The following is a 24230-nucleotide window of genomic DNA, read 5'->3' as shown; positions in this document are numbered from 1 at the left end:
TGTTTTCTGGGAAAACCCCCCCCCCCCCCCTCTTTGTCTCCAGCTACATAAACCTAGTCCTCCTGTGGCCCTGGTCCCATTGCACCTGTGCTCAGAACTATTATTGTCTGTCTCCACACTATCCTGTACACTGCTTCAAGGTGGGTTCCTGTCTTTTCATCTTGCGTTTCCAATATGTAACACAGTGCCTGGAACACTGTAGGTGACAAGTGGATGTTTGCTGAGGATGGAACAGGGTTCTAAAGGAAATAGCATGTACCTGGGATCAGACTCAGGTGGAAGGGTTAGCCTTAGAAAGAAGTTAAGATTCCCCTTGTCTTGAGCTAAGAAGCTGTGAATAGATGCTGACATTGATGAAGAAATTTTAACATGGAAGGGAGGGAAATATAGAGAATTAATGGATGGCCAGAATAAAAGATGAGTTTGTGTATGGAAGGTGAGGCCTCTGAGGTTGGGTTTGGGGCCTTGTGAAGGGAATGGGAAAAGATTCAAAATAGCTGTGAAGATAAATGGGATAGGGAATCAACCAGGAATGAGTAAAAAGGTTGACAAACAGCACTGAGTACCCTGCTGGGGTGGGATCACATATGGCAGAGAATAAATTAATTCTTTTCACCTAGGCAATGCCAGGATAGCCTTGAGCATCCACAGTTGAGGGCCAAGAAGCCCTAACCTATTTGATAGATAATTGGACTTTATACTTAAATTATCCAGATTGGCTGCTTAGATAGTCCAAAAACAGCAACCGCTAACTGCTTTGTAATCCAGCATGTAATTGTGGTGCCTTTGTTGAATTATTAGATGAATAATTTATAATCTTCCCATTCACATATTTATTTTCTTTCTAAAATACTTAGTCTTCCTGGTGCTTTGGCTCTCATGGGCCTTTGATAAGAAGAAGTATTTTGTGTGGGAAAGATTACCTAAGCTCCAAATAGGTGGTGTTTTCATCTTCTCAAATCAGACACTTCCATGGTTACCTTGTCATCTTTCACTGCAGTCCCTCTGGCCCGTGAAAAAAATGAGATGTTGAAATTTATGTGGAAATATTACTGAGAATGCTTATTTCCTGAAGAATGAAAATAATATCTTACTGAATTAAGATATGAAATCATTAATGTAATTGAATTATCAGTTTTTCTTCATTACGTATTTCTCACGAGAAATTACATTACCTACATTTCATTTTTAATTTGAAGTGATAACGTTTCCTGTAGTCGAAATATCAAGTCCATTATGATTTTATATGGCAGCCAACAGAAGGTAAGGCAGTTTTTCTCAAGGTGTGGTCTTTGAGTCACCTTCATGAGAATCACCTGGGATGCTTGGTAGAAATGCAGGCTCCTAGGCCCCTGACCATCCAAATCAGAATCCATGGGGACCAGGCCAGAAATGTTCATTATTAAGAAGGCTGTCAGTGGTTCTTATCAAGCTGAAATCTGAGAACCAGTGTTGTGGTGGTTTAGAGTTTAGATTTGAAGTCAGGCTAACCTGGTTCAAGTCTATCTACCATTTACTAGCTGAATGACCTTTTCAGAGAAGCCTTTCAACCTCTGTAAGCATCCTTCCTCATTGGCAAGAAGGTAAAATAGTACTCTGTAAGGTTGTTTTAGGAGGCCAGTGCCTTATCCATTAGGCCACTGGGGCTTCTGTAAGGTTGTTTTAAAAATAAAATGCAATAATGCAGGCCAGTGCATTGCATAGCACAAAGCCTGGTACATATGGAGATTTGAGAAAAGTTGTTATTTTTGATAAATTATGGTTGGAATAGTTATAGACCACGATAAAAATGTTTTCATTTGGATAAAAAAATTAAATATTGCCAGTGAATTCTAAACATTTTCTGCACATGTACTGGTTATTTGTCCAGAGTTTATTGTTTCTTTATGTCCCGAGATAGCTGCTGACTGTGCCTGGGTCAGTTGTTTTCAGTTCTGTGAAGTTTGTAGTGGCCTAAAGCCCAGTGTAAAGTATAAGCCCCACATGTTTTGCATCAGTTAGGAAGATTACAGGCTCTTTCCATTAGGTAACTAACTTATTTGAAGAGTTTTCAAATGAAAACTCTTTGAATTAATTTTTAAGCCCACGGGTGAAGGGTTCTGACAAACTACTTTGCATTTTAATAAATGATACTCTCTCAGAGAACAATTTGCCTCTCCCTCAAAGGAGTCCTCTCTGCCTTCTCGGTCGTGGTAGGCAAATTGCAACCATATGTTCTATGCCTTCTCCCGACTGTAACTCCGCTGGCACTAGTGGTATTTCTGTGTCTCAGAGCTACATACATGCTTCAGGTATGATGAGTTTCTGATGACTGCACTAATAGACTGCCGACAGCAAACTGAATAGTGCTGATGCACTCCATCTCATGTTTTCGCTAAGTTGAGGCTTCCTCCTGAATCTCTAAATTCTCGGAACGGTAAACCACATTCAAATGGACTTACAGTGCGAAGTGAAAATGAACAAATATGACTTTACCTAAAAGATTACAAATAGAAGAGCAGGTATTAACCATCACCTAGGTAATTGAAAATCGAGTCTTTCGCAGAGATGACTGATCTAAATGACACTACTTCTCTTCTGTGCCTCTGTCATGCTTCCGGGGTAAGTGATGGAGGCTTTTCCTGAACAAAAGTGCTTTCAAATCAGTGAGGAATGCTTTTAACTGTGAGTAACAGAGTACGGGGCTAATAGTAACTTAAACAAAGGTGTTTAATTATTTTGCATAATAAGTCTGGAGAAGGTGGTTGCAGGTTTAGTGAGAAGCTACCAAATTCTGGGCCTTCATGGTTCATGGTTATCTTTTCCAGTTCTCTTGGCTTTTCCCCTGTGGCTGCTGGGGCACCATGGTTCCCAGTAAACAGAAGGGGGCAGGAGGAAAGTTCTGTGTCCTCTTAAGGCTGCCTTCCAAGGAAGAGAAGTGTCTGAGCAGACGCCTTATTCTGATTAACCAGAGTGGTGTCACATGCCCCCGATCTATCCTGGTTGAAAGAGGATGGAGTCGTCACGATCATCGTAGATCAATCATAATTCACTCCCTGAAGCTGAACTGGGGGCTTAGCTTCTGCAGTATCAAGGGGATACTACCGACTGGCTGGCTAATCCAGGGTTCTGTTAGCAGCTAAGAAGGGAACTCACTGTTGGGGAGACAGTGAGCGGTGTGTAACCGCACTGTGCTGTTAACCCCAAAAGCGTGAGTGTGACGAAACTGTCCATTTTTGAAATGCAGATAGTAGGAATATATGCCTCACTGATGTCACAGAGTTTGGGGAAGAGGAATCGTATGCTTCGTACACTAAACATTCTAATTCCTAGCTCTATCTTCCAATCCGTGTTCTTCTGCTGTCCTCCTTGGGATCTTAGTGAATTTGTCTATTCAGTAAAATCTTCTTAAATGTCAGGTATCTGATATTGCCCAGTAGATGAGAATTTTCCACTATTTTATTTTTTTCCCTGAAGTCAGTAATAAAGAAAAAAGAGGACAAAATTTTACTTGGGCCTGAGGCCACTTTGCCGCAGGCTAGTCTTTTGTCAAATAAATGACTCGTATTACCTTGACCTGGGTACATAGCAATTTCTGTTATATTTTGTTCTAGCATCTTGATTAAAAACATGTTAGCTATGAAGCAGTCATTCATCTTATCAAGGCAAAATGCATTAATTATATGAAGACTTAGGGAGCATTTCTCACAAAATAGAACAGTAGCGTTCATTCAGGAAAAACGTAGAGCCTGGTGCTGAAATACATCATTTTTCTGTTTTTCCTTTCACTTATTAAGTTATGATTCTGTATGTACACAGTATCTTGATTTGTTTAAATTACATGGATTCTAGGCTGCTTTGTAAATTTCAAGTCTGCATTATGCATGTTTTAATAAAGAATGAACTGCGATTCCCGGGGAAAGCTCTGGTTCGGCCTTGTCACACTTCCAGATGTGCACCTGGTCCTTTATTGTGTCTCATGTAAAAAGCTAGTGGGTATCTTTCTGACAGCACCTTGTTAATGAATCAAGATACAGTAAGATGTATACATATATATATATATACACACACACACACACACACATAAAGAGTAGAATTGTAATTATGGTAATGTGGCAAAATAGCTTAAAAGTGGAAAACAGACCAGCAGCCTCGCTGTTGAAATGTGAATACTGTGTTTCTCTTTCATTTGCTGTTGTCTTGGAACCTAGCTGTTTATGCAGTGCTTTCACCTTCTGTTGCTTGTCTAAGTGCCAACTTCTTTCCCAAAGGTGTTCAGTGACTAATGCTTTGGTTACAAGCCAGAATATGTTATAAATGTCTATTTATAGGCAGCTCTTCTACAAGTCTTAATTAAACTTTAATGTCAAGCTGAAGTTTACTTTTAGAACCTCTTAGTTTCCTTGAGTTGTAGCGTGGTTCTAGAGAAGTAGAGGGGATGTGGGACAGCCACGTTCCCGCATGTCTTCTCTCTGCCCTTTATCACAGGGCCACCAAGCAGATGCGTGCTTGTGTAACACAAAGGTTTACAACACAAGAATAAGTCACAGCCATCCCCTCAAACACTGGGAAGAATAGCCCATTATGACTGAGTCAGATTCTTCCACCCTGAAATGATAGCCATGATTCAAAAGAGTTAACTGCCTTGTTACTCATCATACATCCTTCCAGAAATATCCAGCTTCTCAAAGCCGGGGATCAGAGCTAGAAATGCTACATAGGGACCTTTTCTTCATTCCTTTCTCCTCGATGTCTTTAGTACCAGACAAGGAATTATGAGGTCTGGGAGATCGTTTCCTCTAAGGCAGCATCGGGTGCCATCTGAAATAATGAAGCTTCTGTTATTGTCAGAATAATACAGGTTTTAAATATAGTAATATGATGTGGTATGCTTATTTTGAAACTAATTATGCTCCTCAGTCAGACTGCCCAGTGGCAGAGCCAGCAAACTTTTTACTTGAAGGGACAGACTGTAAATATTTTAGGCTTTGTGGGACAGAGATGTCGCAACTGCTCAACTCTGCCGTCATAGTGCAAAAGTGGCCACAGACGAAAGAGCATGGCTGTGTTCCAATAAACCTTTATTGGAACATAAAGGTTTAAGGACCTTTAAGGCAGCGGTCCCAATTTGGCCTTCAGGCAGCAGTTTTTGAACCCCTACTCTCTGGTATGCTTTCTTTTATATGATAATCCTGTAGGACATTTTTATTATTTAAATATGGTTCCTTAGAGTGTATTTTATTTTTTTAATGTAATTTGTTAGTAAAATATGAGCTGGTTGCCCAAATTAGCCAGATTTAGAGGTTTTTTTCAGGAATTAGTCCTGGGTTAATAAACCATAAGGGCCTGCTCATAGACAGACAGACAGACTGACACAATGGAATTATGTATATATGTTTACTGAAAAACTATAAAGGCTCCAAACTGTAATTGCCAAAATTCCCAATAATAGTTGAAAGGGTAAATAAAATGTGGCATATTTACAAAAATTAGTATACACACCAATGAGAAGAAACGATTTACAACTCCATGCATCAATATAGATTAAACTTAAAAACAAAATTTTGAGTAAAGAATGTTGGATACTCCAAGATTACATACTCAGTGATTCCATTTATGTGAAATATAAAACTGGGCAGAGCCAGTCTATACTAGTAAAAGCAAGATGGTGGGTAGGGCCAAGAATTGGAAGGGGGCACAAGGGTATTTCTTTGGTGCTGGCAATATGGTTTTCTTGATCTGGGTGCTGGTTTCACACATGTATTCAGTTTATAAAAATTTGCTGAGCTCTACACTTAGGTTGTGCGCATTTTTCTATATGTATGTCCTACCTTGATAAGAAGGTTTAAAGTGAAAAACAATTAGGATAAGAAGGGAAGAACTTTTAGGTATTAAGTGAAATGTCCAATTTCTCATAGATATATTAGAAGTATCAAAGTGGGGGGAAGTGTTCAAAATTATAATAATTTTGTTTGTAGATTCTGAGGTTCATAATAATTTGCTTCTCAAATTCAAACTCAAACAGTATCCATGTTGCCATTAATTTATTGGTCAACTCAGTAGTTGTATTGCCACTAAAACATTAGGTTATATGGGCGGGGTATAGATCCCATGAATGTGGTCGTAGTAGATGTTTACTTTATCTTAATGAAACATTTGGAATTTGCATACCGTCACAGAACAGATAAGCATGGCTCTAATTTCATAGAATGTGTAATGAGTTCATGAACTCTTAACAGTCACTTATCCAGTAATTTCCTCAATCTTTCAGACTTTTTTTTAGTGTTATCCCGCCCTTTTTAATGTCTGATACACTTACATACCACACATATATTTTGAACACTGTGTTGCTAGCCTCTGAGAAAACAGTGATATTCGTGACCCGGCACCTTTTCTCCAAGAGAACTTATTCTAGTGGTGAGAAAAGCCAGACAGTGTGAACATATCGCATTAGAGGGTTGCCCAGTGTGTGGGAAAGTGGCAGAGAGAGAAGCCACTTCTGTTAGGGAGGATGCAATGCTGGGCGAAGGGGCTTAGCAATAAGTATCAACTGGAAGAACTTCTGAGGACTCTTAACATTGACACTCAAGCTGAGTCTTGAAGAACAAGTATAAGTTAACCAGATAACACGAAGAGGGAAGGGATTGAAGGCAGAGGGATGGCTTGAAGTAGGACACAAAACACAGGTGTTTGGACCCCTGTTTGTAGGTGAGCATGGCTAAAGGGAAGGAATGGGTTGTGCAGTGGAAAGTAAGGCACGACCAGCTCTTTCAGGCTGCATCTGCTGCACTAATCAGAACTCTATCTTGAAAGCACTGGAGGAAAGGAAGCAGACACGTGACATTATCAAGTTTGCTTTCTGCAAAGTGACCACCACCCTCCCCCAGTAGTGTGAAAATTGGAAGAGGACTTGACAAATCAATTAAGAGTATAATCCAAGTGAATGCCAGTTCAATCATGAAATTTTCAGATGTTCTTTATTTAAGAAAAGAAATTTTAATCTTCATTCAGCTCAACCTAAATAACTAGAATAGTACAAAAGCAAGAAGCAACATGCCTTTGCTACCCCCAGGCGAAATGGGTCCCCGCCCTGGTCCCAGAGCCCTTCATTCATAACTCTTTTCAAGTATTTCTAATATCTGTTTACATCTGTTTATAAATCTGCCCTTTATAAGCTCTACAAAGCTGGGAATTTGTTATACTATTTTTGTATGTGGGAGTAATAGATGTAACGATTATTATACAAGGGCTTTCAATTAAAATCATTCTTCATCTTCAAGTAATGCTTAAAAGCATCAATCTTGAAACTTGTTCTTTAACTCTGTCCTTAAACATTCTGTCTTAAGTCAACTCACAAATAACTACTAAATGCCTATTATGTGTTTAACATTTCCATAAATAGTTTATTCAGACACAAATACAGATGTTGATTAGAATGATACAATGTAGGCATTATTGAAGAAACGTTTTCTAAACTCTAGTTGCTAGGTGAATATCTTTCTTATTGTTATGGTTATCCTCATCTGATATTTTGCTTTGGGTCATAACTCTTCTCTGGTTGAACTAATTTTTTTTTAATTTAAATACTCTGATATCTAAGAGTGTCTGTTTTTGAGGACAGCTTACAGAATCATGACATTCTGTAGCAGGTTCTGAGCTCTTCTAACCATCTAATCAGTAAAGGGAATGGGTTGCCTTGAGACTTTAGAACATTCTAGCTGTGGTACCTTGAATACATTTCTTAAACCTCAGGTTCCTTGGGGTTTCATGGAATGTGCATGAGTCATATCTTCACTGAACAGTAGTTATTATTACAGGTGGGGTGACTGAGTCTTTAAAATGCTAAATGGCCTCTCCCCCAGAAGAACAGGGGCCAGAGCCAGAACTTGAACTCACTTATGTGTTTGGATTTGTAGCGGTGTTCCCTTTCCACTTCACAAGATGGTGAAACACTTCCGCAATTCTGTTTTTAATTTGGTCTAGTTATTGGTAGAGGTGACCAGCCTGCCTTAAGAAATTAATTCTAGTTCAACAGATTTTAGTGGCACCCACATGCTGGCCATAGCAGTCCTTTCCCATGCCATGCGCACTTCCACCAGAGCATCCTCCATTTTGGTGGAAATAGTCTATTCTCCTTTGGCTTTGGCAGCAGCTAGTTCAATGTCTACTCAAGAATGAAGAAAGAAAAAAATCTTTTCTTTTAGGAAAATATTTTGAAATAATGAGGAAAATATGCTAAAATGATAGAAGCAAGAAGTTAAACAGAAAGCAGACTAGTTTAATTATAACTAAATTAGAAAACTTTTCCTGTGTAATAACTAACTGAATTTATCTGAAACCTGGGAAACTGAGTTCTTTTTACAATGGATTTACATCTACTTGCATGGGGTCATCTCCTATGGCTGTGCTTCCAAATTAGTATTTTATGTTCAGGATACATAAATGGGATGGGATTTTTAGTTCCAAACAAAAACTAAATCGTACTTAATTTTTAGGCCACATGAAAATAAAACCTATATTGCTGTTGGAAGTATGAAGACATTAATGTTGAACGTGTCCTTATTTAATGCCGGAGATGATGCATATGAGACAACTCTGCATATCAGACTACCCACTGGTCTTTACTTCATTAAGATTTTAAATCTGGTAAGGATCGAAAACTACAGTAGCATGATACTACATGATATTTTACTTAACTTTTAAAGAATGTAAATGTATAAATCACTTTATCATTTGAGGTATAAATATTTGGCGTATGAGTCTTAATATTCAGACTTATCACTCGGGCTTCCAGTAATTTTTTTCCTCTCTGCCCCTAATCAAAATGGAAAGTTCCTTGGGATCTGACTGAGATCAAGAGAGTCAGCTTCCTGCTTACCAATGCTACTATGAGACAGAAGCGATTGTCCAGTTATCCAAGCAAGCTGCCTGGGTGTCATTGCTTTTCTTGCTGGTACAACCTCATCTGCTGCTGTGATGGTGCTCCTCGTGGTTGGGGTCTCTACACGGGCCATATTGGTCCTTCATGCTGGGCTCTCAGAGTTACTGCTCTGCATTTTAAGGTCACATACACTGTCTCGATCCCAGAGGACCTCCAAAATGCTAGAACCAGCGTCAAATTCCAAAATCCTGGTGTCAACCAGATTGTAGGCAAGTTTCTCCTTTCCTGCAAGAGTTTGGAGCATCTGGAGACCTTTTCCTTTTTTTTTTTTTTTTTTCCTTTTTACCACTGTGCCTCAGTCATGAGCACTTAGATCCGTCAGTGAGGTATTAATAATGTTAAATTTGAAAGAGAAAAGTCTCAGTCACTTTCTCCGTGGATGCTCCTCTGTCCCTTAGAAAATTTACCCATCTCTTATCCAGAGACCATTTCTTCACACTAAGGACATTTAGAAAGGCCTTTGACCTCTTATAAATATCTACTACCCACTTCCTCTAGAGCTTTGGGAGCCTGTTTGCAATGGTAAGAGGAAAAACTCAGTTATTAAGGAAAATATACATCTGTGAGATGTATATAAATTTATATTTCCCTGAATATTTGAATATATATATAATTGTGATTACAGTTATAATTAAATACCTTTATCACATTCTCACAACGCAGACAGAAGGCAGCCGATGAAATATAGACCTTATGAATTCCTTGCTTCGTGATTTTTCAAGGAACCTTGAGTTAGGGAACACAGAAACATGGTTGAAAGCTACAAGTCCAGGAATTATTCTGTGGAGAATGTATGTGAATATTAGAGTGAATCTATACTTGTACACACATGTTTATGTAGTGTATTTATATTCCTATTGATTTATCCCCAAAGTAAACAGAAAATAGTCTTCCAAGAAAGTATTCAGGGATGATTTTCTTTTCAAAAACCATCCTTAAACATATGTTATGAACTTCTCATTCCCTACCTACTTAAACCAGTTATTTCATTTTCCTTTTAGGAGGAGAAACAAATAAACTGCGAAGTAACAGACAGCTCTGGCATAGTAAAACTTGACTGCAGGGTTGGTTATATATATGTAGATCATCTATCAAGGGTAAGCATTTAGCATTTATAGTTTTTGTTACTGACATGAATATAAAATATTTTCTGTTTCCTTATGTTTGTGCTGCATACAAATAATTTGTTGTTGTCGTTTTTATTATTTACTAAGAGTAAGTAGCTAAATGAAATAAAACCCAAACCAACTGGGCTTGAGATCTTTGAGATTGTGTTTATATTCTTGGCAATGTTCACTGTTTAAAAGAAAGAGAAAGAAGGGGGCGCCTGTTTGTGTCAGGACGGGCAGGTGAATGTGTCAATCAATTCCGCTGCCCAGCCTCACCCTTCCCCAACACTCCCCCAACTCCACCCCGGGTGGTCCTATCTGCCAGGCGTGTCACCTGTGCTCTACTAAAAGGTGTTTCTGGCAAGAGTGCCCACTCAAGTTGTTAAAGCATCTCTAATTTTGTCAGTCTGGACCTGCCTATCTACATTCAGAGGGGGCTTTGTCTCTGAACGTCACTCGTGGAAATGCTGCTGCTTTAAAATCGCCGCAGACCCGACAGCTTCCCCGTAGTTCTCTGAGTGAGGGTTAGCCTATGCTTGTAAGGACATCATTTCCTATCTGTATTTCACAGAACATAAGTAATAAGAAAAACTAAAATTCAGATTGTAAAAACAAACTTTAGATTATTTTTATTTTTTTTTACATCTTTATTGGAGTATAATTGCTTTACAATGGTGTGTTAGTTTCTGCTTCATAACAAAGTGAATCAGTTATACATGCTTTGTCACAGCTCACCCTTCCCACTCCCCATATCCTCAAGTCCATTCTCTAGTAGGTCTGTGTCTTTATTCCTGTCTTACCCCTAGGTTCTTCGTAACAATTTTTTCCCTTAGATTCCATATATATGTGTTAGCATACGGTATTTGTCTTTCTCTTTCTGACTTATTTCACTCTGTATGACAGACTCTAGCTCTATCCACCTCATTATAAATAGCTCAGTGTCGTTTCTTTTTATGGCTGAGTAATATTCCACTGTATATATGTGCCTAGATTAGTTTTAAAATGAGCGTTCCCTGTGTTTTCCAGACAGATATTAGCTTTCTTCTGGATGCCAGCTCACTCAACAGAGCAGAAGAGGATCTCAACATCACAGTGCATGCCGCCTGGTATATTTCATTATGAAAAAACAACTGTGTTAAAGGAAATGAACCCCGGACTTTTGGGGGGAGAAAAGGGAGGTGACCTTAGGGGAACCATGGAGCTGTGTTCCATTGTCTGCAGGAGAAAACTTCCTTTATGTGATCTGTTAAACAAACAAAAAACCCTTCTAACATAGGGTTTTATAGCATAGAAGCAAATAACCGCGTAAATAACGAGAGCAAATTTCTGCCAACTCTGACATAAAGATTTCTTACTACCGCGTCTACTTTTATCCCCGCTCCTCAAAAAGCATTTTTGAAACCAACCTCCAAGTACATTAGGTATACATGGGCCGTAATTAGTTCCCTCTGAAGTTTTGTGCTGACTGGATTCTAAGAGGGTGTTTTCTATTTGCTTCTGTAGCGAAAATGAAGGAGAAACAGGCAACATGAAGCGTAACAAAGCGACTTTAACAGTACCTCTCAAGTATGAAGTCATGCTAACTGTTCATGGGTGAGTAGATATGGAGGACTCCTGTAAAATTCTGAGCCGATTTTGAATTCTGTGGCTTCTTAAACTACTGGTCAAAAGCCTATTTAAAGTTTTTTAAGAAAAGATCATGTGCTGTTTCTGTCTCTTAACAATTACCTCGGTGTTGCAGCCCATTGCTTAGGTGTTCGTTATTTTAACCCACTCTGTAGTCATCACTGAGACCACCTCAAACTAATGCCCCAATGGAGGAGATTTCTTACTGGAAAAGCCCAATAGGAGGCCACGTCCAACCATTCAGCGGTACGCCGTGCAGGCCAGGGCCCCAGAGTGCCGGCGTGCACTTTGTATCATGCTCAGTGGCCAGGGCAAGTGTGAAGTTCAGAGAAGTGGAAGGTTGGCCGAATCGCCCTTGTGCAGACCCCGCACCTACCTGCGTGGCAGATGAATTGAGATACAAGAGAGCCGGTTCCCTTGTCCCCTCTTTATGTCCGTGAATTACAGAGTTCCTTACCCACAGCCCAGCAGTCACTGATTCCTCACAATTTTAGTAATTGTTTGAATGGACCCTCCTATGACTCAGGAAGGAGATGTGAAGAGAAGGAATTAAAGGAGTATCATGAAAACCTTTCATGATTTTACTGGAAATTATTGAGCCTACTAATCTTTGTTTAAAACCACATTTTTAAAGCATAGACAATATGAGACACAGGACAAATAGATGAGCTTTTCTAGCTGCCCCAACTATAAAGCATCCCTAGTCATTTTTAACCACCCATAAAGGTGGCATATAGTTACATAAAAATAGTGTCCGAACCCGATGGAACTGATTCTCCAGTTTGTGAGATAAAACCAGTGGAGGAAAGAGGAATCCATTCAAGGGCGAGTAGTGGGGAGCAAAGGGAAGTCAATTGCATGTTGCCTGGGTTTGAATGCTTACCTCGCCTCGCCTCCTTGATTCTGTTATAAGTGTGTCCTCCTGCTTTTCCATCGTCCACATCTCATTTTGAGCAAGGGATGCTCCGCAACTATTAAGCTGCCTAAATCTACAACATTGGAATATTTCTCATTTCTTTCCTCTGTAAAAGAGTCTCTAACATATTACCTCATATTAGCTGCCAAATATTAGCAACTTGGGGAGTCGGGATTTTCCTAGAAAAATATGTCTTAAAGTTCGTTACTGACCGTGCGTATGTCTCATCTCAGGTAAAGGAATGACAACCTTGTATCCTAACAAAAATTTGCCCTACTTCTTGATGTTTGAATTGTTCCCCAGACTTGGGGTCCATTACAAATAGCCAGCAGGAATTGGGGGTGATAAGAAATCACTCAGACATCTGTCAGCTAGATTGAAATACAGGAGGATACTGTGGAGCCCTAGGGAAAAGCTAAGAATTTATCTCATATTCATCAAGTTTGCTTGAAGCATTTGAGGGCTGAGAGAGAAGGAATGGTCACTAGAGTGAGCCAGGCAGTATTGGGAAGGCAAAGGATATTGGCGGGAAGAGAAATTATCACCCCAGTCAGAGCACGTGGCTTTCTAACTTCCTTACATTTTCCCTAAAATTCTTATCTTTACAAGAAACCAAAAGTATTCCATGGTACTTAGAGGCACCTGTCGTCTGAATGATGGCATATTTAAGGGATATTTAAGAGGTATGCTATATTTAGACTAGAGAGAGAAAGACTGTTTCTCATACCTCATCAAATAAGACAGTTAAATTAAATCTGAATTCATTTCTGGCAGGTTTGTAAACCCAACTTCGTTTGTGTATGGACCAAAAGAGGAAAATGAGCCTGAAATGTGTATGGCAGAGAAAATGAACTTCACTTTCCACGTAAGAAAAGTTGATTGTGCTGATATTTGTAACAAACTCAAAGAATGTTACCGATGCATTGCTCCGGAGGACATCATATATGTGTGGCGTCCCTCAGCTTTGGGCCACCTCAGCTGGCTGAGGGCGAGAAGGGAGCTGCAGCAGGGCTCATGCCCTTGCCTGGTGGGCCCCTGCGCCTTCTCTCCCATTCATCTTGTCCCTGTTACTGAGCCCGCTCTCCTTATACTACCTCTCCTTATTACTACCTCTCCTTACAGTAAGTGCCTCCTGGGAACAGAGGTAATGCCTGAAATAGGCAAAGTTATGGGAGGAATGCTAAAGATGCATGCAGAAATCAGAATAGGTCAAGAAAAGGCATCTTTGGGTGCAAATCAGTGAAACCTCTTCGTGGTCCAAGCTTCATACAAGTCCTAACCTTACCAAGTAAAGGAAGCTTTTACCTCCGCATCTCCATTTAAGGTCTGCTTGGTCAGCCTTTCAAGCCATTGGTATATGACCCATGACAAGTGATGCATCATTTATTAAATAATCTTTTTAAAAAGGAAAGAGTATTATCATCATCCAGAAGTATTAACATACTAATATAAAGCTAAAACTTCATTAAACACTTTTTACTGTCAAACTGAAATTTTCGTTACAGCATGGATGTTGATAATGAGCAAATAATTGGAGATAATGTCCACAAAAACATTTTTTGAACCGAAAGCACTGCTCACACATTCTCAAGAGCTATATAACAATCTACAGGCTGTGAATGAATCTGCCTTAGGTACATTGTGATATTTTGTAAGGCAATGCTTTTCAAAATGTGTATCAGAATCACTTGAGGTGCTTATCCAAAATGCAAACTCCTGGGCCACTGCCCCAATCTGTGGAAGAAGAACGACCTCAAAATTCTTTTGAGTCCATACTCAAGTTGTTGTTACACTAGTATACCCTAGTGTTGGAAAAATGTCGCCCTCTACTTTGAAGTCCCCCAAAATGCTCCTGTCACACTCCGGTGGGGGTTTGTACTCTGATAAACAGAAACTGAGTTGGACTCTAGTAGGCCTATTTATTACGTTACAAATAATAGTTAAGTATTGTCTAGTTAAGTTACAATGGAGTGACTGGGCGTGGAGATTCTTTCAGCCTGTAGGCTTGGTGACTTGTCCAAGTACGAAGATGTTCTCGGAGGTCTAAATGCTATTAGGCGAAAATGGATAAAGAATATTGTAAGTGAGCTTGGTTATTTGCTGGCGTCAGGAAGACCTTGTGTAAAGGTCTGGGCGGTGCTGGGTCCCCATTGCTGACATTGCCTTTTGCAACTGCCCTGTGCTTCCAAGGCCTGGCAGTTACCACCTGTCCCAAAGCCCAGGGATACTCTGTCTCTTTATTTACGTCGTGTGCGTTCAGAAGATTATTGCGAGTCTTTGAGTCATGCTATTTCATTTAGATATTGTAGCACATCTTTTTTCTGACTTACTGTGTTGGTTTTATAGTTCTCAGGAGGCAATATTTTGGCCCCATTTCCTTCTTCAGCTTTCTGCAAACCCCAGATTTATCAACAATAATGAAATATCTTCCCCTTACGCATTATTAAAAAACTGTTTTTTTTCTAAAACCCAATATCCTACCCTCTTCTGATTTTCTGAGTGCATCAGCGTGATAATTTTCCTGAAGTTAAACTACTTTTATTCACTTACGCTGCTGATTATCCTCTCAGCACAGAGTGACTTTGTGAAACCAAGATAGAATTTAGAATTAGAATACCTGGGTTTTGGTCCCGCTTCTTGTCACTTTTTAACTCTCATCTTGGTGACAACATTAACACCTCAGCATTTTCCTGAGATGGCAAATAATAAAATGTCAGCCCACCTCATGGGATAGTTATAAGGACAACCGATCATGGTTTTTGAGATCTATAATGTGCCATACCAAGGTACAGTTGGCCCTTGAACAACACAGGTTTAAACTGCACGGGTCCACTTATATGTGGATTTTTTTTTCAATAGTAAATACTCTAGTACTACACAATCCACGGTTGGTTGAATCTGTGACTACAGAGAAACCATGTATACAGAGGGCTGACTATACATTATATCAGGAGTTTCAACTGTGCTGAGGTCAGTGACCCTAATCCCCCTGAGTTGTTCAGGGGTCAACTGTATATTATTGATGTCTTTTTCCTCAGACTACTTCTGCAGTAAACCATCAGTGTAGACAGTTTGGTCTAATCGGCACCAAAAGGAGAGGTCTAGGAATGATGACTAGTTATATTATTAACAAACGTTTTAAAGTTCTGACTATGGATATTCTGTCTCCTTTTGCCGTGCAGCTGCCAGCTACTACAAACCCCCACCATTATAAATGTTACATGAAATACATGGGTTCACCTGAAAAGTTCATTGGTATCTGTACTTCTATAAAAAGTATTTTTTGAGTGTTTAAATTTTCTTTCTTCTTGTCAGGTTATCAACACTGGCCAAAGCATGGCTCCAAATATCAGTGTGGAAATAACGATACCAAATTCTTTTATTCCCCAAACTGATAAACTGTTCAACATTTTGGATGTCCAGGTAAAAATGTGTTCCTTCCTTTATTCTAAGTGATATTGCTAAAATGGAGATTTCTGTTACTTCAGTCACACTTAGGCTAAACTATGAATGCACCATGCATTTATTGTGTACACTTTGAATACTGCATTAGAATGGCAGGATTACCGTGGAACCTCTACATGTGACTTAACACAATAACAGAACTATGCTCTACCATCTTTGGTAGATTTTCTTTGTGATAGGGACCTGTGGAAGTAATTTAATTGGTGGAATTCTCCATAAAGCTTGAGACCACTGTTGAAAAAGCAGTACTTCAGCCTTTTATTGATATTCAAATAACTACTTAAGAATCAATATTCTTGTGTTGATGATTCTATCAGAATTGTTTTTACGTTCCCAGTTTTAAGACAATCGACAAAGAAACCTACTCAGTAGATTTGATATATAATCCTTAAAAATCGTACTTGAATCTCAGATTTAGATGGTAGGGCATGCTTTTAGAACACTTTGTTGTATGTCTAAAGCCAAAGAAATGTTCAATATAATGCTAACGTTCCAATGTCCATTTTTCATATTGCCCTAATTTCTGTAAGGTTAAGGCCATTTGATCAATTTGGGACCTATATCCAACCCTTTAAAAGTTTTCTGGGTTTTTGTTGCAATTTTTGCCACATTTAATTTTAAAAAATTTCACACAAATTTAGAAGTACTTGATATATTTCAGGAAAGGTAAGCTTTAAAAGGTAAGTTTTAAAGCCATGTAGCTGTTGTTCTTTCCAATATTGGCTAAGATTTTTCTTTCTTTCTTTGCAGACTACTGTCGGAGAATGCCATTTCAAGAATTACCAAAGAAAGTGTGCATTAGATCAGAAAAAAGGCACAATGGAGACCCTGAAAGATATATTCAAATTTTTATCAAAGACGGATAAGAGGCTACTGGTAAGTTTCAATTTTTCAGGTTGTAATTTTTGCTTTCCAACCTACAGAACTGAAACACTTAAACCCATGAACCAAGGGGTTTTGAACTGTCAGTTGAGTATCGGAGAGAAGCCAGTTCAGGTAATGTTCTTGTGTGTGAGGAACAGGCATGACTGGAGAGTTGAGAGACACCCAGGGTTAAATATATACAATATACTTTCATTATTTATGCAACAAGTGCCCAACTTATGCCAACCAGACGTTGTGTCAGACCCTTTGCGGGTCAAGATGCTGTCCTCAGCTGAACGGCCTTTGTGGCATGAAATTAATTTTCAGTATTTTCATTTTAGTGAATGTATGGGGGAAAAAACCCAAGAAAAGCCCTTACAATGATCCAAGTTTTACCATGAACATAGAACATGTAACTTAGCAAGACTCAGATTAGGTGTCTTACTTTTTCTATCCCAGAAGATTAAGTTCATAAGAATAATGAAAACATGTGATCTAGTTCGAATACTTTGTTTTTGTTAATTTACTAAACATTTGTGTATTGTTTAAAACAAGATAATTTTTAAGTGCCACTAATGAAAGCATAGCTTTAATTCCATGTTTATATCAAGATAAATTTTTGCAAAATGCCACTAAGGGGAGCAGATCTTGAATTCCACGTATATTTAGCCATCTAAATATTTTAGCCATCTTTTTAAGAAATGTTGAAATTTTAACATAGCTCTTTTGTATTCTTTTCAAGTACTGCATGAAAGCTGATCCACATTGTTTAACTTTCTCATGCAATTTTGGGAAAATGGACAGTGGAAAAGAAGCCAGTGTTCACATTCAGTTGGAGGGTCGGCCATCCATTTTAGAAATGGTAAGTCTATGATACAGTGACAACCTTGTGGATAAGATTTCATATAGAATCTACAAACGCGACCATCTTATACAGGTAGGATGGTATGTAAAGAGGCATTCAACAAATTAAGACGGTATGAATGAATGTAAAATCTGGAGTGAAACTCCAAAACTGTTCCATTAATTAAACAGATTACTAAGACTGTAAAATAGACTATATAATTAAGAGATTTTAGAAAGCATGTGTCCAACTATTTATGAACCTTGATCAAATTAGAGAAGTTAGCGCTTTAACATTTTATATATCTTTTCCAGATTACTTCATGCTTAAAAACCTACTGTTGTGTATCGTATAGATTTACATATTTGCTAAAAATTGACTTCCAGAAAATCAAACTAAAACATCAGAATTTATCAACAACAGTAAAACACAAACACGCTTTTAAAGAAGATGAACTTTGAAAGGTTGAATTAAAAATTAACTAAATACATGTTGGACTTCTTCCTAAGAAGCAGTATGCATATTTATGAGAAGTACTTTGAGATCATTGGTTTTATCTGGAGTTCTGTTCTTCAGTTTCCTTATCAGATTAATATGGGTAATTATCTCTTTTTCAGGGTTGCCGCAGATTAGATGATTTTCATAAAGCACTTAGTGCACAACACAGAGTAAGCCAAAGGAAATGAGAGCTATTATGTTTTGTTAAGAGGAGTAGTTGAAATTACCACAAGGTGGTCAAGAGGAACACGCACCAGACAGGGAAATAAGAGCTGTCTGTTCTAGTTGCAAGTTATTTAAACTTTTGCAGCTCCCTTCGTACTCTTTTTGAGGTCCAGGTTTCTCAACAGCGGGCACTAGTAGTATTTTGGACCAAATGCTTCTTTGTTGTCAGGGGCTGTCCTGTGCATCGTAGGATGTTCATCAGCATCGCTGGCTTCTCCCCACTAAATGGCAGTACACCCCCTCCCGAGTCCTGCCAGCCAGAAATGGCTCCAGACATAGCTGACTCTCCTTGAGGGTACAGAATCATCCCTGTTGAAAAAAACTGCTCCAGATAAAGTATATAATTTATTTTTAGCCCTAAAATTCTACATGTTCTCTCCAAAATGTTAAATAACCTTTACACAGTAGTTTTAACTTAAGAATTTGACAAAAGAATGTATTCTCATCTACCCTAATGAACGCACATATGAAAAATAAGAAATACCTCGATTTTGAATACAACTTCAAAGATCCTTAGAGTCTATGGAGCCTGTCCACAGATGCCCAACCAAGCTCTGGATTCTGGGTGATAAAGCCCTCTGTTTGTTAGACAGTAAAGCTCTGAGTTCAGCCACTGATTTTATTTTTGAATGTTATAAATATTTGTACCAGATTTTTTCATTACGATATTTGGTACACTAATCTGTATTTGATCAGAGCAGAAAGATGACAACACTATTAAGAAAAACAAGCCCAAATAAAATTAATTTGAGGAAATGTTTATCAGACAAAGAAAGTCTTCTTTGGGAATAAAAATTCAATAGCTAAGGTAAAAAATACACTGGTAATTATCAAATAGTATTTAAATATTAAAAATTATAAGCATTTAAATCAAGTTCTCTGCAAAGCAGCCACGTTTAATGAAAGGATTTCAACAAAGTGGTGCCATATAAATTGATACCAAGGACATGCCTTTGGAACCAAAGGAAGCATTGCATTGCAATTAACTACAAATGGTGAAACCGGAGAAGATAACTTGTGAAAACCTTTAGAATGGAAGTAGTTTCTCATGATTCTTACCTGCTCTATGTTTTCATGAAACAAAACGATGTATCAGGCTACAGTGATCTTTTTTGTTTTATTTATTAAACAGGATGAGACTAGAGCCCTGAAGTTTGAAATAAGAGCAACAGCTTTTCCAGAGCCAAATCCAAAAGTTATTGAACTAAACAAGGATGAGAATGTTGCACATGTAAGATTATTACCTTTTCAACCAAAACGTAAACATTGTGGTCAGGAAAATCATGGCGAGCCTAAAATACTTTACAGGGGATTGGTATTTTCTACAACTGCCAGGAAGGCATGACATAGCTCTTTCAGGAGGTGATTTTGGTCGGATGGATTGGAGGAGGAACCACAGATAAGCCATTGCACACCCTGTTTCTGCTAAACAATTACCAATGTTTCCTGTGGTTTGTGTTAGACCAGCAAGAGAATGGGATGGGTTATTCTGAATACTATTGGGGATCGTGGCTTCAAACGAAATAGAGGCAAGGTTTTAAACTGGTGTTTCTATATTTTGCTTAATTTATGTAGGTTCTACTCGAAGGACTACATCATCAAAGACCCAAACGCCACTTCACTATAGCGATTATTTTAAGTAGCTTGCTACTTGGACTTATTTTACTTTTATTGATTTCATATGTTATGTGGAAGGTAAGCCTTTAATAATTACCATTGTTATTAAACCACTCAAAATGCCATTCTTGATCTTCTCAAAGCCAACTTGTGACTCCGTTACTAGATTTCAGCATTTTTAATGTTAATTCTTATACTGATTGATTGCATATTTCTCTTTAGTACCACTGTCTTTCTAGAAAAATATGCCTTCTTAAAGATAACTTCAACAGATGTTCAAACTATAACAAAAGTTTTGAAGGATGTTCTTTCTAAGCATTGGGCAAACACTGCACGTTCTGTGTTGAACTTCAGTTCTGGAGAGTGTGCATCACTGAGAAATCCTGCAGTAACAACAAAACAATGCTCTTGAACCCAATATTTCCCAGACTAAGTTTTACTGACTACAATTGGCATTGACTCTTATTATACTCATATCAAATATCTAATGTTCATGATTAATGCTATTTTCAGGCTGGCTTCTTCAAAAGACAGTACAAGTCTATCCTACAACAAGAAAACAGAAGAGACAGTTGGAGTTACATTAACAGTAAAAGCAATAAAGATGATTGAAGACTTCTTTCAAATTGAGAGAATAACAGACTCAGGTTACAGTATACTAAAACAAATTTAGACATTGTTTACAAGAAACCGTGAATTTTGCCTCAGACTTCTTCTATGTACTTCTTTTAGTCATGACCTTGTGACATGTCTTAATGCAGATGAAAAATCCAAGCAATGATTATTCTAAGAGAAAATAACTCCAAAAGTAATATTTTAATATATCCAAAAAGATAATCTTTCAGCTCTTAAATGGATAGAAAAACACTAAAGCATCAGCTTATCCAAGATAAGTAATCCCTGGACAATACCTTGAAATGAGTGCATCTGAATTAAAATTACGTTGAGGAAGTAAACAACTCGACTGGAGAAAACTTGGACTTTGAGGTATCATTCCTTTAAAAGAAATACTATTTACCATATGTGCTGGCTTTGGTAAAATTAATTCCACCAAATCGGTAAGGACTCATTTCTAATAGATCTTTGAGACTTGTTTGGAATATGTTCTCTAGAAATATTTAGCAGAATTTTTGAAAGGCTGTTCCCAAATTTCTAATGAATAGAAGAGGAACATTATCATTTTAAAGCATATTTTATCTTTAAAGACATTGATTTGTAATATATTTCCTATAACCTTTGATCAACAACCATTTATTCAGCAGTCTATGAATACTATGGCCTGATGAGCAAACTTCAGACTGAAGTTATACACTGGTTTGAGCTTAATGGGATAATTTCTGGATAATTACTGTTTATACAGCTATTGATTTTTTCTTTCTGTACATATATATATATACACATAAGTTTTTATGAGAAAAATATGTTTATATAGGTATAAATCCAGTAAGTCCTTCTATAACACAATTTTATCAAGGGAAAGGTACTGAAAAGTAAATTGTAAAAATCCATCTTTAATCAAATTTTTTGTTTATAAAAACAACAGTACTTAGAATTCTAATTTATATTCTAAAACAGATCGAATGTTGCACTTTAGCTGATATATGTAAAATATGAAAACTGTACCTCACTAATTTTTAAAAATCAAAGCTCTGCAAAGAACATATTGGGGACCAGTATTTCATACAAATTACATACTGTTTAAACAGTTGACTATCAAATTCAGCAAAGAAATTCTTGTTTAGATGTTACTCCTTTCTCCTCAAACGTAAGTATGAAATGTGTTTTCACCAGTACTATAAGAGCATTCTCTTCTTCAGGGAAATATAGAGAAGCAAATTTAACTGTAAAATTGAAAAATATAGATTTAGCTTGTATCAGGTAAAAATGTGACATCAAAATATCCATGTTTTAGTGATGACTGAAGTATTTTAAGTTTTTTGTTGGTGTTATCTTAGACTTTTTATAATGAAGTAGTTTTTCTGCGTCTAAAATACCTCTTCACTTGCAAATACAATCACTTTTTGTAATATTTGTTCATGCATATGAACTAAATGCTGATATATAAACACCAGAAAATAATTTCCTCTGATTTGTCCCTACATCTGTCTTGATATGAAGGTTGTGGCCAAATTTTCGAAATCTGTTACAGGAAGTGATAGGTTAGAGGGCAGTCTTTACCACTATGGAAGAGGATTTCTCTTCATAGAGGTCCCTGCCCACAGCTGTCTTCCTCAGACCACTTAATTCCTGTAAGTTATCTGTTCACAAATTGGTGGCTGGAGAATGAAAAATGCACAGAAACTTGTGAAGACATTTGAGCAGTGGGACCCAATGAGCACGAAACCTCCTGAACTCGGGGGTGTACCAATAGAAATTAATTCAATTTTAAAGAACCCTTTGAACAAAAGATACTATGTTTTTTTATGATTAAAAAACAAGTAGTTCTTTCAAGAAAATGTCTAGGCTCATTGGTGGAAAATCAAATCCAAATTTAGAATTGCTTTCTCAAGGATGATCCCTGAGGAAATTTAAATTTTGTTCCTTCCTACTAGAAATGACACCATTTCAGGTAGGATTCTAACCAGTTAGATATTTTGAATAGTTTGTGTATTATGGATTTCAAAACCCTAAAACCCTACCACTTTGCGTTTTCAACTTTCAGAGACTATTCACCAAAGTGGTACTATAACTTTTGAAAAAATCCATCTTTTTTCTTTTTGGCAAGTAGTCTAGGTATTAGAGAGCTTTTGAAAAAATAGTACTATTTCTGGTTATATCATTTCCTAGCTGTGTAATTTAATACCACTGGATTACGTACCTCATCAAGAAATCAGGACAGTCTTTCTTACACGACCTCTGTGGTCTGTTGGCATCAGGCTATAGGAAATTTAACGTCAGAATTGATGGACTCAAATCCAGGAGTCCAAATTAGTTCATTTTGGAATTAATCTAGGTTAAATATTGATATATCATGTATATTGATATATCATGTTTATGATATATCATGTTTAAATTTCAAGTATATGAAAGTTACTTTCCATTCCAATAAATACTTTCCCAAAACCAGAATTTAAATCGTTTTGTATATATTTCACGTCTTAAGCCTAGAAGCTAATTTTTAGTAACATCAAAAATAGCAATTTTAATTTCTTTTAAAAATAGTTTTCTCCTTACTAAAATATCTGTTTAAAACATGACAATATCCCTTCATATTAAAATTCTGATTGATTTTCACATTTCTCTTATAAACAGCTACATGTTACTTTGGAAGCATTCGTTTCTTCCATGCTTTTTCCATAAAGATTGATAAGTCTTGGGTGTACTCTGTAAAGAATATAAGAATATGTATGATTATTTCATCAACCTATCATGCTGTTATTTTTCACACATAACCCCTATCGAATGTGGTGCATGATAGCCAACGAGCATACATTCATGGCAGAGCTGCCATCTAGGGAAAAATGCAGGGCCTAATAAATCAGCAGCAGTAATTCCTATAAAGCCCAGTCACCCATGCATGTAGAAAGCTCACACCTAGCAGGCTCCTCAGGGAGCCCTGCACACTTCTTCTACCCACTGAGTCATAATGCTTGTCAACAATAAGTTTGCATGTTCCCAAGCCTGTTTATAACCCATTGCTCTTGTTAATATGTAAAATTGTTCTTACTTACGTAAAGTATGCTTTGGAAAGACGATAAAAGCAAACTGCTGAACACAAAGTGTTACAGTATTTGTTGTGGGTAAAAGGAAATTTTAAACGACTGGGGGATTAAATTGTAACCATCTGTGCTATTCAGATGGCATCACAAGGTTTGAGATCTTAATCCATTTTTAAAAATTCAAAATGGAAATTGTAGACGTACATTATGTGTATAGTTTGTGAAGAATGGTAATTCAGAATGCCAACGTAGAGAGACTCATAAGCAAAGAAAATGCTTTGGTTCTACATAACAATTAGTGAATAAATACAAAGTTACACTTCTTTATTTATTAAAATTGTACATGTGTCTTTTTATGCTTCCCTGACTTACGAATTTAAAACAGAATTAGCCCAACTGCCTGTTTTGATAGTTATAAGGCGGCAACTTCCATTTATATGTCTATCAGACACAAAACTGATAGTACAAGATGGTGAAATAATTAGAC

General features: G+C 37.5%; 2 protein-coding genes across 4 annotated transcripts in view; one reads left to right on the top strand and one right to left on the bottom strand.

Annotated features, from left to right (window-relative positions):
* The window catches only part of ITGA4 (integrin subunit alpha 4), an 80887-nt gene extending 56807 nt beyond the window's left edge, over positions 1–24080 (top strand). The window contains exons 18-28 of the mRNA XM_024766449.1: positions 8475–8625; positions 9922–10017; positions 11056–11135; positions 11533–11622; positions 13346–13436; positions 15887–15994; positions 16787–16912; positions 17643–17762; positions 19600–19698; positions 20043–20162; positions 20598–24080. Coding sequence (XP_024622217.1) covers positions 8475–8625; positions 9922–10017; positions 11056–11135; positions 11533–11622; positions 13346–13436; positions 15887–15994; positions 16787–16912; positions 17643–17762; positions 19600–19698; positions 20043–20162; positions 20598–20696 — 1180 coding nt within the window. The 3' untranslated portion in view covers positions 20697–24080. The remainder of the gene's footprint in view (positions 1–8474; positions 8626–9921; positions 10018–11055; positions 11136–11532; positions 11623–13345; positions 13437–15886; positions 15995–16786; positions 16913–17642; positions 17763–19599; positions 19699–20042; positions 20163–20597) is intronic.
* Positions 20882–24230, bottom strand: part of CERKL (CERK like autophagy regulator) — a 142538-nt gene continuing 139189 nt past the window's right edge. For all 3 annotated transcript variants that reach the window (XM_024766478.1, XM_024766483.1, XM_024766489.1), the window contains one exon: positions 20882–23408. In XM_024766478.1, coding sequence (XP_024622246.1) covers positions 23327–23408 — 82 coding nt within the window. In that variant the 3' untranslated portion in view covers positions 20882–23326. The remainder of the gene's footprint in view (positions 23409–24230) is intronic.

The sequence above is a fragment of the Neophocaena asiaeorientalis genome, unplaced genomic scaffold (assembly GCF_003031525.2).
Source record: "Neophocaena asiaeorientalis asiaeorientalis breed wild unplaced genomic scaffold, Neophocaena_asiaeorientalis_V1.1 scaffold113, whole genome shotgun sequence".
Classification (NCBI taxonomy): Eukaryota; Metazoa; Chordata; class Mammalia; order Artiodactyla; family Phocoenidae; genus Neophocaena; species Neophocaena asiaeorientalis.
Note: the sequence above shows the minus strand (reverse complement) of the source record. Positions and strands in the feature narration are given on the sequence as shown.